This window comes from Aquarana catesbeiana, linkage group LG12, assembly GCF_042186555.1.
Source record: "Aquarana catesbeiana isolate 2022-GZ linkage group LG12, ASM4218655v1, whole genome shotgun sequence".
Taxonomy (NCBI): Eukaryota; Metazoa; Chordata; class Amphibia; order Anura; family Ranidae; genus Aquarana; species Aquarana catesbeiana.
The window spans coordinates 227,143,832-227,158,911 of record NC_133335.1 but is presented as its reverse complement, the minus strand read 5'-3'; the positions used below and the strand labels follow the sequence as shown (position 1 = coordinate 227,158,911).

The window sequence follows — 15,080 nt, the reverse complement described above, 5'->3', positions numbered from 1 at the left end:
CACCCTGACTGCTATTAGGTTTCGGGATGAAATCCTTGGAGCCATTGTCAGACCCTACACTGGTGCAGTGGGTCCTGAGTTCCTCCTGGTGCACGACAATGCCCGGCCTCATGTGGCGAGAGTATGCAGCCAGTTCCTGGAGGATGAAGGAATTTATATCATTGAATGGTCCCCACCTGACCTAAATCCAATAGAAAACCTCGGGGACATTCTGTTTCGGTCCATCGGACACCACCAGGTTGCACCTCAGTCTGTTCAGGAGCTCAGTGATGTCCTGGTCCAGATCTGTGAGGAAACACCCCAGGACACCATCCGTCGTCTCATTAGGAGCATTCCCTGACATCGTCAGACATGCATACAAGAATGTGGGGGCCAAACTACTGAGGATCATTATGAGTTGCTGCAATGAAATTTCAGCAAAATGGACTCGCCCGCTACATCATTTTTTTCACTTTGATTTTCGGGGTGTCTTTGAATTCAGCGCTCTGTAGCCTCATAATTATCATTTCCATCAAACAACGTGGCATCCTTTCCTTCCCAACACATTACCCCGTCCATATCAACATAGATATCCAGCGTGATATTTTTCCCTATTGAGATCTGATGTGTTTTCAAAGTGTTCCTTTCATTTTTTTGAGCAGTGTATATACACTCACCGGACACTTTATTAGGTACACCTTGCTAGTACCGGGTTGGACCTCCTTTTGCCTTCTTTCTTGGTGGCATAGATACAACAAGGTGTCGTAAACGTTCCTCAGAGATTTTGCTCCATAGTGAGATGATAACATCACGCAGATTTGTCGGCACATTCATGATGCAAATCTCGCGTTCCACCACATCCCAAAGGTGCTCTATTGGATGAGATGTGGTGAGTGTGGAGGCCATTGGAGTACAGGGACCTCATTGTCCAGTGGTGAGATGATTGGAGCTTTGTGACATGGTGCATTATCCTGCTGGAAGGAGACATCAGAAGATGGGGACACTGTAGTCATAAAGGGATGGACATGGTCAGCAACAATACTCAGGTAGGACGTGGTGTACAAACCATGATCAATTGGTACTAAGGGGCCCAAAGTATGCCAAGAAAATATCCCCCCCACCATTACACCCCCACCACCAGCCTGAACCGGTGATACAAGACAGGATGGATCCATGCGCCAAATTCTGACCCCACCATCTGAATGTCGCAGCTGAAATCCAGACTCCTCAGACCAGGCAACATTTTTCCAATCTTCTATTGTCCAGTTTTGTGGATCCTGTGCCAATTGTAGCCTCAGTTTCCTGTTCTGAGCTGACAGGAGTGGCACCTGGTGTGGTCTTCTGCTGCTGTAGCCCATCAGCTTCAAGGTTGGATGTGTTGTGTGTTCACAAGAGATAGTATTCTGCATTCCTTGGATGTAACGAGTGGTTATTTGAGTTACTGTTGCCTTTCTACCATCTCCAGTCTGCCCATTCTCCTCTAAAATCAACAAGGCATTTTCCTTCACACAACTGCCACTCACTGGATATTTTCTCTTTTTCCCCACCATTCTCTGTAAACCTGAGAGATGGTTGTGTGTGAAAATCCCAGAAATACTCAGATCAGCCTGTCTGGCACCAACAACCATGCCATGTTCAAAGTCACTTCAATCCCTTTTCTTACCCATTCTGATGCTCAGTTTGAACTTCAGCAAGTCATCTTCACCACGTCTAGATACCTAAATGCATGAAGTTGCTGCCATGTGATTGGCTGATTAGCAATTTATTTTACCAAGAAACTGAACAGGTGTACCTAATAAAGTGGCTGGTGGGTGTATGCTAGATGCTTTACCCTGTGGCTGTCCAATCCTTTTTTTCTTTTTCCACGCACATTAAACTACATTTTATATATATATATAGAGAGAGAAAGAGAGAGAGAGAGGAAGCACACCTAAAACCCCCAAATATGTATATACACACTACATTACCAAAAGTATTGGGACGCCTGCCTTTACACACACATGAACTTTCATGGCCTCCCAGTCTTAGTCCGTAGGGTTCAATATTGAGTTGGCCCACCCTTTGCAGCTATAACAGCTTCAACTCTTCTGGGAAGGCCGTCCACAAGGTTTAGGAGTGTGTCTATGGGAATGTTTGACCATTCTTCCAGAAGTGCATTTGTGAGGTCAGGCACTGATGTTGGATGAGAAGGCCCGGCTCACAGTCTCTACTCTAATTCATCCCAAAGGTGTTCTATGGGGTTGAGGTCAGGACTCCGTGCAGGCCAGTCAAGTTCCTCGCTCATCCACACTAATCTATATTGCCAAAAGTGTTGATGGTCCAAATCATTTGGTGGAGGGGGGATTATGGTGTGGGGTTGTTTTTCAGGGCTTGGCTCCTTAGTTCCAGTGAAGGGAACTCTTAAGTCGTCAGCATACCAAGACATTTTGGACAATTTCATGCTCCCAACTTTGTGGGAACAGTTTGGGGATGGCCCCTTCCTGTTCCAATATGACTGCGCACCAGTGCACAAAGCAAGTTCCATAAAAACATGGATGAGCGAGTTTGGGGTGGAGGAACTTGACTGGCCTGCACAGAGTCCTGACCTCAAACAGATCGAACACCTTTGGGATTAATTAGAGAATTAGAGTGGAGACTGTGAGCCAGGCCTTCTCGCCCAACATCAGTGCCTGACCTCACAATTGCTCTTCTGGAAGAATGGTCAAACATTCCCATAGACACACTCCTAAACCTTGTGGACGGCCTTCCCAGAAGAGTTGAAGCTGTTATAGCTGCAAAGGGCGGGCCAACTCAATATTGAACCCTATGGACTAAGACTCGGTTGCCGTTAAAGTTCATGTGCGTTTAAAGGCAGGCGTCCCAATACTTCTGGTAATATAGCATATATTCGGAAAGCAGAGACCCTGTAGAATAGAATGGTGGCTGTTGCCGGCAAAGAAGGACCTGGAAGGACCGGCAACGGCGCCGTCTGTCCTGGAAGGACCGGCAACGGCGCCGTCTGTCCTGGAAGGACCGGCAACGGCGCCGTCTGTCCTGGAAGGACCGGCAACGGCGCCGTCTGTCCTGGAAGGACCGGCAACGGCGCCGTCTGTGCTGGAAGGACCGGCAACGGCGCCGTCTGTGCTGGAAGGACCGGCAACGGCGCCGTCTGTGCTGGAAGGACCGGCAACGGCGCCGTCTGTGCTGGAAGGACCGGCAACGGCGCCGTCTGTGCTGGAAGGACCGGCAACGGCGCCGTCTGTGCTGGAAGGACCGGCAACGGCGCCGTCTGTGCTGGAAGGACCGGCAACGGCGCCGTCTGTGCTGGAAGGACCGGCAACGGCGCCGTCTGTCCTGGAAGGACCGGCAACGGCGCCGTCTGTCCTGGAAGGACCGGTAATGGCGCCGTCTGTCCTGGAAGGACCGGTAACGGCGCAGTCTGTCCTTACATATACTCTTCTGCCAGACCTCTAATTTGCGCGGATTTGCTCTGCCGCTCCCACAATGAAGCCGTTTCTCCCTCAATCTGTACAATTTGTAGAGGAGGCAGCTGCTAATGATCACCAGGAACCCCGGAGGACTAGAAGTCTGACGCCAGCAAACTGAGATCAAAAGAGGCAGCAGGGGGAGGAAGATGACAGAGTAATGGGGGGGGAAATGGCGAGGAGCCCAGAGTGAGGAAACATCACAATGAAGAGGTGGGATAAGAAATAAAAAGAGGGAAGAGAAGATGAAAAGATGAAGATGACAAGCGGAGAATGATGGAGGTGCGGGGGAGCGAGCATCGTCCTCGCATTTCACTGGGGGGTGAGAGGAGGCAGGAGGGAATCCTAAGATGGGGGGGGGGGGATCCCAGTTGGTGCGATTTTGTTATGTAAAGGTGTGGGAGTGCGGCGTTATATCCCAACCTTGGCCTGACACAATTCTCAGGAGAGCGGTGAGGAAATATCTGGACAGAAACCTGTTGAGAATAATTTGCACATCGCTCGATCTGCATCAATTATTAGGAAGACAAAGAGAACCTTCCACATCTGAAGACTCATTCTGACTCCACCCACATCTTTCAACCCGCTAGAGGCCAGCGCAACCCAACCCCCGCCATGTTTCTTCATCACAAAACCCTAATGATGCCATAATACTAGAGACTGTCACATTGCAGTACAAAGACTGTCTGCATGTCACAGGAGACCACCAGAAACTGCTATCAAGTCACAGGAAACCATTAGAGACTTACCACGTCACAGGAGACCACCAGAGACTGCTACCAAGTCACAGGAGACCACCAGAGACTGCTACCAAGTCACAGGAGACCACCAGAGACTGCTACCAAGTCACAGGAGACCACCAGAGACTGCTACCAAGTCACAGGAGACCACCAGAGACTGCTACCAAGTCACAGGAGACCACCAGAGACTGCTACCACGTCACAGGAGACCACCAGAGACTGCTACCACGTCACAGGAGACCACCAGAGACTGCTACCACGTCACAGGAGACCACCAGAGACTGCTACCACGTCACAGGAGACCACCAGAGACTGCTACCACGTCACAGGAGACCACCAGAGACTGCTGCCAAGTCACAGGAGACCACCAGAGACTGCTACCAAGTCACAGGAGACCACCAGAGACTGCTACCACGTCACAGGAGACCACCAGAGACTGCTACCACGTCACAGGAGACCACCAGAGACTGCTACCACGTCACAGGAGACCACCAGAGACTGCTACCACGTCACAGGAGACCACCAGAGACTGCTACCACGTCACAGGAGACCACCAGAGACTGCTACCACGTCACAGGAGACCACCAGAGACTGCTACCACGTCACAGGAGACCACCAGAGACTGTTACCACGTCACAGGAGACCACCAGAGACTGCTACCAAGTCACAGGAGACCACCAGAGACTGCTACCAAGTCACAGGAGACCACCAGAGACTGCTACCAAGTCACAGGAGACCACCAGAGACTGCTACCAAGTCACAGGAGACCACCAGAGACTGCTACCAAGTCACAGGAGACCACCAGAGACTGCTACCAAGTCACAGGAGACCACCAGAGACTGCTACCAAGTCACAGGAGACCACCAGAGACTGCTACCAAGTCACAGGAGACCACCAGAGACTGCTACCAAGTCACAGTAAACCGCTAGAGATTGCTACTACATCACAGGAGACCACCAGAGACTGCTACCATGTCACGGGAGACCACCAGAGACTGCTACCATGTCGCAGGAGACCACCAGAGAAGACCACCAGAGGCTGCTACCATGTCGCAGGAAACCACCAGAGACTGCTACCACGTCACAGGAGACCACCAGAGGCTGCTACCACATTAGAGGAGACTGCTAGAGATTTCAACCATGTTACAGAAGACCGCTAGAGACTGCAACCATGTTACAGGAGACCGCTAGAGACTGCAACCATGTTACAGGAGACCGCTAGAGACTGCTACCACGTTACAGGAGACCACCAAAGAATACTACCACGTTACAGGAGACCACTAGAGACTGCTACCACATTACAGGAGAATGCCAGAGACTGCCACCACATTACAAGAGACCGCTACCATGATATAAGAAATTGCTGGAGTTTCCTGCCATGTAGACATACAAATCTATTGGCAGGTAAAACGGCTCCAAGAAATGCATGTGTTTAGCAGTCTGCCAGGAGTTCAGATTTAGGCCCCTTTCACACTGATGTGGTTTTGGGTTTGCTGCACTTTCTCATAGAGTTCTATTATGTCTCGTGGTTTTAGTGTGGTTCCTGAAAGCACACCAAAAGTCCTGCAGGCAGACAAACATAATAGAACTCTATAGGAAGGTGCAGTAAACCTGTGGGTACACTACACCTGCAGTGCAGTCACACCGATGTGAAAGTGGGATTGTGACAGACCCAACCAGGACAGGGGCTTTTGGAGGGGACTGCAGGGTGGCCTCTTGCCTACTGACTATGGGCTCTGGCTTTTAAGGTAACACTACTCTTTGGGAGGTGGGTGCCTGGTGGACTCTTAGAGTGGTCTTGCTTTGGGTTCAAGTCCATGTCTCCCCCAAAACAAACAGACTCTGGGAACTGGAGGACCCAAATTGGGGTCTCTATGCCCAAACCAGCAATGACTGCTTTAGACTGCGATACACAGAGTAGATGTTAATATGATCAGCTCAACCCAACCTGATACCGGGGTCTCCTGATATCTATTTATGGTGTTATATGTTAAGTGTCTTTGTCCCATTGCGCGATCCCAGGTGTGCATCACCATTGTTAAATGAGTCACCTATTGTTTCTGTCTGTCTGATCATCTCTTGGAGATGTGATTAATATTGTGTCCTCCTTATCTTGTTATCGAACCATTGGGGGATGTTTATGATCACGTGTAATGTACTTTATATCCATGGTTGTGGCCTTGGTGCTGAGTGGTCTGGGTGGGCACAGAGTCACCTAGGGGGCTAGCTGTTTAATTAGCTTACTGTTTATGATGGCTGTTCCATAGCTATGTTAATTATATCCCTGTATACAGTTTCCTTTGCATACGATAAAGTGATCAGGCTCACCTGATTTGGTGTGCTATATATTCTGTGCGATTTTACAATAAAGTTAGTTCCAGTTTGCATCTAAGCTAGTGCCATATAGTCTTGGACACTCAGCTACAATACCCGGGTCCTGACTGGAGGAAGCTAGATCTTGACGGAAGCAGCCAAGCTGGGTGCTGCACGGTTCCGTCAAAGGCCTAAACGGGCTCATGTTTTGGAGTCAGAACCCCCCTCTTGCCCCGGTGCCCTGAACACACATATGAGGTTTTCTCACCTATCAGAGAGTTGAGTGAAGAGTAGGAGCTGACCCGTCTCATCTTGTCGATGGTCTCGAAGGACAGAATGTATTCCTCATTGTCTGGGCTGCCCAGGGTGCTGCTGGCACTGCTGCTGGTGCTGAGGTTCCCAGGGGAGAAAGCTACACCGCCCCCTCCTGGAGGAAAAAAAAAAAACAAAATATCACAATCTATAAAATATTTCAATGAATGGTTTTTAAAAATGTTTTTTAATCAGAGATCATGGATGCCGAGGTGTCCTGGGCCAAATTAGTTACTCTTAACTAATTACCATTATACATCACGATAACCTTTGTAAACAGATCCCACTGCAGCCCAACTGAGTTCATTTACAGGCAGAAGACCCCTCCAGGCTTCATGCGGTCCTTATGCCCCGGGTGGTACAGTAATCACATGACTGGTGACCACTCTGATTGGGTCTTTTCATGAGAAATTACATCACTTCAATAGAAAAGAACAGCTTGTTACGGATTCCGGTGAGTCGGCTTTCCTTTCTGTCCATATCGGATTTGGCACAGACTGAGGGATTTTATATCCACCCCGGAGAGCTGGCCACACTTTACCCATCACCCCCACACCGATATAAAGAGCGCCACCTACCCATCACCCCCAGACTGATATAAAGAGCGCCATCCACACAACATAACAGCTTATCGTGTCAATTTAAATTCAGACGTGTGTCTACACAATGAGTCACACGATGCCCACACCATGGTGATGTCACAGCAAGGAAGGCCGAAAATAAGAGGAACAAAGCAAGTGTTTAAAGGGGTTGTAAAGGTATACATTTTTTCACCTTAATGCATTCTATGCATTAAGGTGAAAAAACTTTTGACAATACCGCCGCCCCCAGCCCCCCCCGTTTTACTTACCTGACACCTCGAAACTCAGCCACTCGCTCCCGATCTCCATTTCGCCGCTCAGCCTGGTCGCTGATTGGCTATACTGGATGGATTGAAAGCAGCGCAGCCATTGGCTCGCGCTGCTGTCAATCACATCCAATGAGGCGGCGCGCCGGGACCGAGTGATACAGCGAGCGGCTATAGCCGCCGGCTGTATCACGGGAGCGCGCCCGCAATAACTAACCACCATGCGAGGGAGCTCGCATTAAGGTGGTTAGTTCTTGCGGGGAGGAGCTGAAACAGCCGCCGAGGGACCCCAGAAGAGCAGGTTCAGGGCCACTCTGTGCAGAACGAGCTGCACAGTGAAGGTAAGTATAACATGTTTGTTATTTAAAAAAAAAAATTACCTTTACAACCCCTTTAAAGGTTTGTGTGTAGAGTTCTCCTCCTCATATGCAGCACCAACCTACCTTCCGGCTCCTGAGTAATCATCTACATAAATAATATCAGTGTGATAAATATTCATCCTGTCAGAGGGGGGCCTAAAGAGAAACAGTCATTCTCCTGTCTGGTTGCACTATATGGCAAATTGTTTGTGGACCCCCCCCCCAAAAAAAAAGGTGGGATTCAGGAGTGTCCAGTGAGGGGTTCTGGTAATCCTCCTTCATACAAAGACATTGAAGACAATTGTGCTTTTCCAACCTTGTGGGAACAGTTTGGCGAAAACCCTTTTCTGTTCCCCCATGACTGTGCCCCCCCTCCCGTGTACAAAACCAGCTCCATAAAGACATGGTGTGACCAGTTTGTTGTGGAGGAAGTCCAGTGTCTTGTATAGAGCCCTGACCTCATCCCAACTGATCACCTGACCTCATCCCAACTGATCACCTGACCTCATCCCAACTGATCACCTGACCTCATCCCAACTGATCACCTGACCTCATCCCAACTGATCACCTGACCTCATCCCAACTGATCACCTTTGGGATGGAATTGGAATGCGGATGGTGAGCCTGGTCTTCTCATATCAGTACCTGACCTCACAAATGGGCCAAATTCCCACAGCTACCCTCCAAAACCTTGTGGAAAGTCTTCCCAGAAGAGTGGATGATGGTATAGGCACCAAAGAAGTCAACACCATATGTATGGCCATGGGGGAGAATGGGAACTCCATATTAATAGCCATATTTTTGCAATGAGTTGACCAACAAGTTATATAGGTGTGATGATCAGATGTCCATGAAATGTTGGTCTCCTAGTGGGTTTAATTTTAGTGTAGAGAGCAGTGGATGATTCAACTTACAGACCTCTGCTCCTAGCTAGAGACAATAATTGTATGTGGAATGTTCCTTTAAATCTTGCTGTTATTCTATAACATAGTTGGTGACCCTCCTTGGAAGAGTGGAGGTGTTTATAGCAAAACTGGGAGGATTGGGGGATGTGATGGTCCACAAACCATTGGCCATGAAGTGCATATACACACTCTTTGGGGAAGCCATATTTTTCCATTATATATACAGGATTCTGCACAAAGTCTGCACCTCTCTGCTCATCTTTCAGTGTCACTCAACCATCTAAAGCAGATCACACTCATAACAATCTCTGTACAATGCTTATTAGATCTACAGAACTTTGCCTCCAATCAGGCATTTATCAGAATAGTTGTTGGCGGGTGTAGAGGGGTTGTAAACACACACTTCGATGTGTGGAGTTCTCTTATATGGGGGAAAGGTTGATCGTTTTTTCCTTTTGGAATTTCTTCTTACCCTCTTCGCTCAGGCTGAGGTTCTGCAGAGACTTGTTCAGGTTTCGCGGTGTGGTGACGGCTCGGATATTGCCGTAGGAACTGACAGATCTCAGGCGAGGGGTGCTGGGAGATTCCCGCACTGGCGTCAGGCTGCCAGCCTCTGAAACGTTAGAAGTGGGTTAGGGTCACGCTACAATGGAGGTCATACAGGATCTGGTAGGATAGATTCACCAGCAGCCAGACTACCTACCTGTAGAGGCCGGAGATGGCAGATGATAGTTCTTCTCCTCCTCCATAAACTGCAGAGCCACCGTACAAAAATTACTCTCATATTGGACCACCATATGACTGAGCGCCACCACCAGCTCCTGAGGGGACACAATACATGGATAACAGTGTCTGAAATAAGAGCTGTCTGTGTTGCCCCACACCAACCAGGCTATACACTAGCTCCAACCTTCCAATGCAAAGTCTGAATGTAAATATCCCTACAATAAAGTAAAACAACCCATTCTCATTGGCTCATCCAATGTCATTCAGGTAACAGGTTAGTAATGGCTGCAAAGAATTGGGATGCAGGATCAGCACCGGGTCAAAGTGTGCAGAGCTGACTGGTGTTTGTGCGGGGAAGGGAAATTTAGGGGGGGGGGGCGGGATTTGTGCTAGGATAGGGAATTGAGGGTGGATAATGTGTGCTGGGAGGGGGGGGGGGGCGATTTGTTCCCAGAGAGTAAATTTGAGGGGTAAAAAAAAAAAAAAATAGTTTTTGTGCTAGGAAAGTGACATTTGTTTTTGGGGGTGGGGGGTTGGGATTATAGGATGGCCCCTCCCCCAAAATGGTGCCTGTACTCAGTGTATTGATGTCATTACATCAGCACTGCTCTCTGCATCATCCAGGACCACCCTACTGCCATGCGAGGACTGAGGAGGAAGAGAGCCCAGCATGTCACATGGCTGACCAAAAAAAAACAAACTACCGTATTACCAAGGGGGTGGGGGTGGGGAGATTGAGCACAGATCCCAAAAATAATCTTGAACCCAGTGGACACAAATGACAGCCAGGGAACTAGTATTTTCATAAACAATGGCTGCCTATAGACTTCCTCAGTAGAGGTTCTCTTTAAGAGGAACCCCACAAAACAGAAATAATGAAGCTGCCATTGGTGGCAGCAGTCCTGGATATTCCTTCACCACACAGGGAGTCGGGAAGAAGCTGCGTATTTCTCAGAAATCATCCTGCAGCGACTTCTGCCCCAGATCTCCTGTTTCAGGGTGGCTCCTTCTTCTTGCAGCAACTTATAGGGAAACCCTTGAGTGTGGGGATTAGAGTTGTGTCTTCCCACACTGTGTGCATCAATAGAAATATACAGCCCCATAGCCTAGAATGGCAAGACCCTGCTCCACCCACCTTCAAGCTAACATGTACTGGAGAGATGTGCTGAACGCATTTTTTTTTTTTTTGCAAATCTTTATTGAAAGTATCCAGCATCCACAGAGCAGCAAAATGTTTTTTTTTTTTTCTTGTTTACTTTTAACTTAGCACTGATATATATTTTAGACTTTATATTTTAGGATATAATATGATCCAGTATGCCAAGAAAAAGTCCAGGTATGGCTGTATTACACATTGTTGCATTGGTTTACCTTGTACCAACTACATTTATACCATACCTGGCCGATGCCCCGGAAGCTGGAAATTCACTGAAGTAGACACCACTACTACACCTTTACTACAGTGATCTCCACTTGCCTCCAGGTCCCGGTGCTAAGCGGCCGCCATGATGCATTATGAACACAGGAGGTTGGCCGCTCACCACAGCTGCCAAATTCATTGCATCTTCTGAAGGAATGTAATGGTTCTCTGATTGGACTAGGTGTAGTGTGTGACCTCACTACTCCACCTCATCCATTTATAGAACCCATTCAAAGCAGAGTCTTCTCTGAATGACACCCATGTTGAGGGGCCGACCTCCTGTGTTCAGTAAACAGCGGCTTGGCACAGGACTCTTGGAAGAGGAGGGGACTAGAATTATTCTTTATGCACACTGGAACTGGACACGATGACCATACGTATATATTAAATATGTAGAGTACAAGCAGGAGGCACTCACCTTGCGCACCATCGAGCTACCATCGTTGATGAGCTGGGCCAGCATCATAGCCACGTTGTGGTCAATTGTTGTGGAATGATCCGTCCTCTCCCCTGAGTTCCCCACAAATGTTCCGAGGGCAAACACAGCTGCCGTGCGGACCTGGAAGATAGGAGGATGGCTTAGTATTTCCTGTGCTGGATCTCGCATTGACTTCTCCTTTAAGGCTACATTCACATGGCAGCACAGGGGCGGCCAGCACTGAGAATCTGTGAATTCTAAAAACTCTGCCTGAGCCAAATGTGTGTGCAAAGCAGCTGCTGTCCCATTCGTCTTCTCTACAAATCCATGGCTGGATGCCGCTGCTCTTCACATGCAGATAGAGCCAGTGACTGACCCTGGAGACGGACCTTGTGCGCCCGGGGTCAGCGTTTCTGCGGAGTTCTGACTGCACACACTATTCACTGCTGTCCACCTGTGTGAATGTAGCCTAAGAGGACCTGTCAGGATGGAGACATGGAGCAGCCTCCATTGTAAAGGGGACTGTGAAGGGTTCCTCTCACCTCTGGTATGGAGTCTGCCAGGAGGCTGTAGAGCTTCTCATGGGCACTGTCCCGGACACCACACCAGCGAGCGGCATCAAAGTTCTGCCAGATTCGGCCCAGGCAGATGGCCACCCATTGGCGGAGCAGGGGGTGCGGATCATTCAGCTGCTCCAGGCAGATTGCAATCAGGTTTCCCTGTAGACAGGCTTCCTGGGGGGGGGGGGGAGAGAAATATGATGATTAGCAGTGAGTCAGTGTAAAGGGGCTCTTCCATCCAAAGCACATATCTCAGGGTCCATTGCCCTCTCTGCTGCACATACTTCCCCGGAAGTTGCTGAGTCTCTTCAGGGAACAAAGACAAGCCGCCCGGCCCCTCTACCCCACTGGATGAAAGCGCCTGAGCTGGGGGGTGGGGCAGAGGAGGCCGGCGCCTGAGCGGGGGGCAGAGGAGGCCTGCGCCTGAGGGGGGCAGAGGAGGCCGGCGCCTGAGCGGGGGGGGCAGAGGAGGCCGGCGCCTGAGCGGGGGGGGCAGAGGAGGCCGGCGCCTGAGCGGGGGGGGCAGAGGAGGCCGGCGCCTGAGCGGGGGGGGCAGAGGAGGCCGGCGCCTGAGCGGGGGGGGGCAGAGGAGGCCGGCGCCTGAGCGGGGGGCAGAGGAGGCCGGCGCCTGAGCGGGGGGGGCAGAGGAGGCCGGCGCCTGAGCGGGGGGGGCAGAGGAGGCCGGTGCCTGAGCGGGGGGGGGGGGCAGAGGAGGCCGGCGCCTGACCGGGGGGGCAGAGGAGGCCGGCGCCTGAGCGGGGGGGGCAGAGGAGGCCGGCGCCTGAGCGGGGGGGGGGCAGAGGAGGCCGGCGCCTGAGCGGGGGGGCAGAGGAGGCCGGCGCCTGAGCGGGGGGGGCAGAGGAGGCCGGCGCCTGAGCGGGGGGGGGGGGGGCAGAGGAGGCCGGCGCCTGACCGGGGGGGCAGAGGAGGCCGGCGCCTGAGCGGGGGGGGCAGAGGAGGCCGGCGCCTGAGCGGGGGGGGGGGCAGAGGAGGCCGGCGCCTGAGCGGGGAGGGGGGGCAGAGGAGGCCGGCGCCTGAGCGGGGAGGGGGGGCAGAGGAGGCCGGCGCCTGAGCGGGGAGGGGGGGCAGAGGAGGCCGGGACCTGAGCGGGGGGACAGAGGAGGCCGGGACCTGAGCGGGGGGACAGAGGAGGCCGGCACCTGAGCGGGGGGGCAGAGGAGGCCGGCACCTGAGCGGGGGGGGGGCAGAGGAGGCCGGCACCTGAGCGGGGGGCAGAGGAGGCCGGCACCTGAGCGGGGGGGCAGAGGAGGCCGGCACCTGAGCGGGGGGGCAGAGGAGGCCGGCACCTGAGCGGGGGGGCAGAGGAGGCCGGCACCTGAGCGGGGGGGCAGAGGAGGCCGGCACCTGAGCGGGGGGGCAGAGGAGGCCGGCACCTGAGCGGGGGGGGCAGAGGAGGCCGGCACCTGAGCGGGGGGGCAGAGGAGGCCGGCACCTGAGCGGGGGGCAGAGGAGGCCGGCACCTGAGCGGGGGGGCAGAGGAGGCCGGCACCTGAGCGGGGGGGCAGAGGAGGCCGGCACCTGAGCGGGGGGGCAGAGGAGGCCGGCACCTGAGCGGGGGGGCAGAGGAGGCCGGCACCTGAGCGGGGGGCAGAGGAGGCCGGCACCTGAGCGGGGGGGCAGAGGAGGCCGGCACCTGAGCGGGGGGGCAGAGGAGGCCGACACCTGAGCGGGGGGGCAGAGGAGGCCGACACCTGAGCGGGGGGGCAGAGGAGGCCGGCACCTGAGCGGGGGGGCAGAGGAGGCCGGCACCTGAGCTCACCTGTCCTGTGGTGTAGTTATTCACAATTACTCCCAGAATGAAGGCTGTCATTGTGCGGTGCTCAGCCTGGAAGACACAGAAGGATCAGAGGATGAATAAAAGGTAACAAAAGGATACAATAAACTAATAAGGAACAAAACTATCATTTACAATAAACCTGTACTCTATAGGGTAGGGTAACTTGTCAAGCACACCTGGATGGAGGAAAGCCACGCCTCCTCACCTTTGACCTTCAAGGGAAAACCCTGATCCCCCTCCCACACACAGTGGGTCCCTTGCACTGCAAGGGTTAAATACTCATTGAGTCTAGAGGTAGAGGAATGGGGTTAATTATCTTATTCTTCCTCTTCTCTCCTCGCGGTCCTCAGGACTAGCAGTGTCACATGGTATGTGATGTCATCAAGAGTGAGACTGTTGGCCCGAATGATGAAGAGAAGAGTGGAGATTGGCTCTGAGCTCCCTCCTTTTTTCTTGTTTTAATTATACAGATCACACATAGCACATTATTGGTAGGAAAGGAGCTCAGTCAGGATTGGGGGTTACTGGTCAAGGTTCAAATAATGATAAACTTTTTACTGGCTTCCTAATAGAGGAGCGAAGGAAAGAGAAGAAGAACTGGCCACAGGGAAATATCCATTTATAAAAAAAGGCCGGCCCATTGTATGACCCTGATATGCCCCTTATAAAATCCCTCAAAAACAGAACTTCGTGTACACAGCAGAATTGGTATTCGCAGGGTCGCTGTGCCAAGCTTCTCTTAAACGCCGCCTTCAATACAGGAACATAACTTTATCTCCAGAGATACCGATCGTTCTGACACTGTACACTGAAGGCAACATCTGCTTCATAGGTCCGGTCTGAACTGGGTTTATGAGAGTTTCACTTTAGAAAAAGAAAAAAAAATTACATCATGAGATATATTAGGAGGAGGATGACAAACTTACCGGCATGTACGGATCTGTAAGAACAGACAGGAAATATTTGTGCCCGTTGTCTTTCACCAAGTCTGCCTGGCATGACTGCAGTCAGAGGAGGAAAGAGAAGAGAGTTATTAATTGACACTCCCGAGATCTGTCTGTGCCACTTACATTATTATACAGGATTTATACATTACTCCTCACTGTCACACCTGCCTATAGGACCGAAGTATGTGAGCCCCCTCTTCCCCCCCTAACAGTTTGCTAAAGACCCTTTTCTGTCCGACCGTGTACTATAGAACACCCCCCCCCCACACACACACACAAAGCCAGCCCCATAA

At 51.6% G+C, this 15,080-nt stretch overlaps 1 protein-coding gene across 2 annotated transcripts in view; it reads right to left on the bottom strand.

Annotated features, from left to right (window-relative positions):
* RPTOR (regulatory associated protein of MTOR complex 1) overlaps positions 1 to 15,080 on the bottom strand; it is a 267,094-nt gene that overhangs the window by 31,988 nt on the left and 220,026 nt on the right. For both annotated transcript variants that reach the window (XM_073606845.1, XM_073606844.1), the window contains exons 14-20: positions 14,767 to 14,841; positions 13,823 to 13,888; positions 12,025 to 12,216; positions 11,483 to 11,623; positions 9,622 to 9,739; positions 9,391 to 9,531; positions 6,764 to 6,922 (exon numbers count right to left, since the gene is read on the bottom strand). In XM_073606845.1, the coding sequence (XP_073462946.1) occupies positions 6,764 to 6,922; positions 9,391 to 9,531; positions 9,622 to 9,739; positions 11,483 to 11,623; positions 12,025 to 12,216; positions 13,823 to 13,888; positions 14,767 to 14,841 (892 nt within the window). The remainder of the gene's footprint in view (positions 1 to 6,763; positions 6,923 to 9,390; positions 9,532 to 9,621; positions 9,740 to 11,482; positions 11,624 to 12,024; positions 12,217 to 13,822; positions 13,889 to 14,766; positions 14,842 to 15,080) is intronic.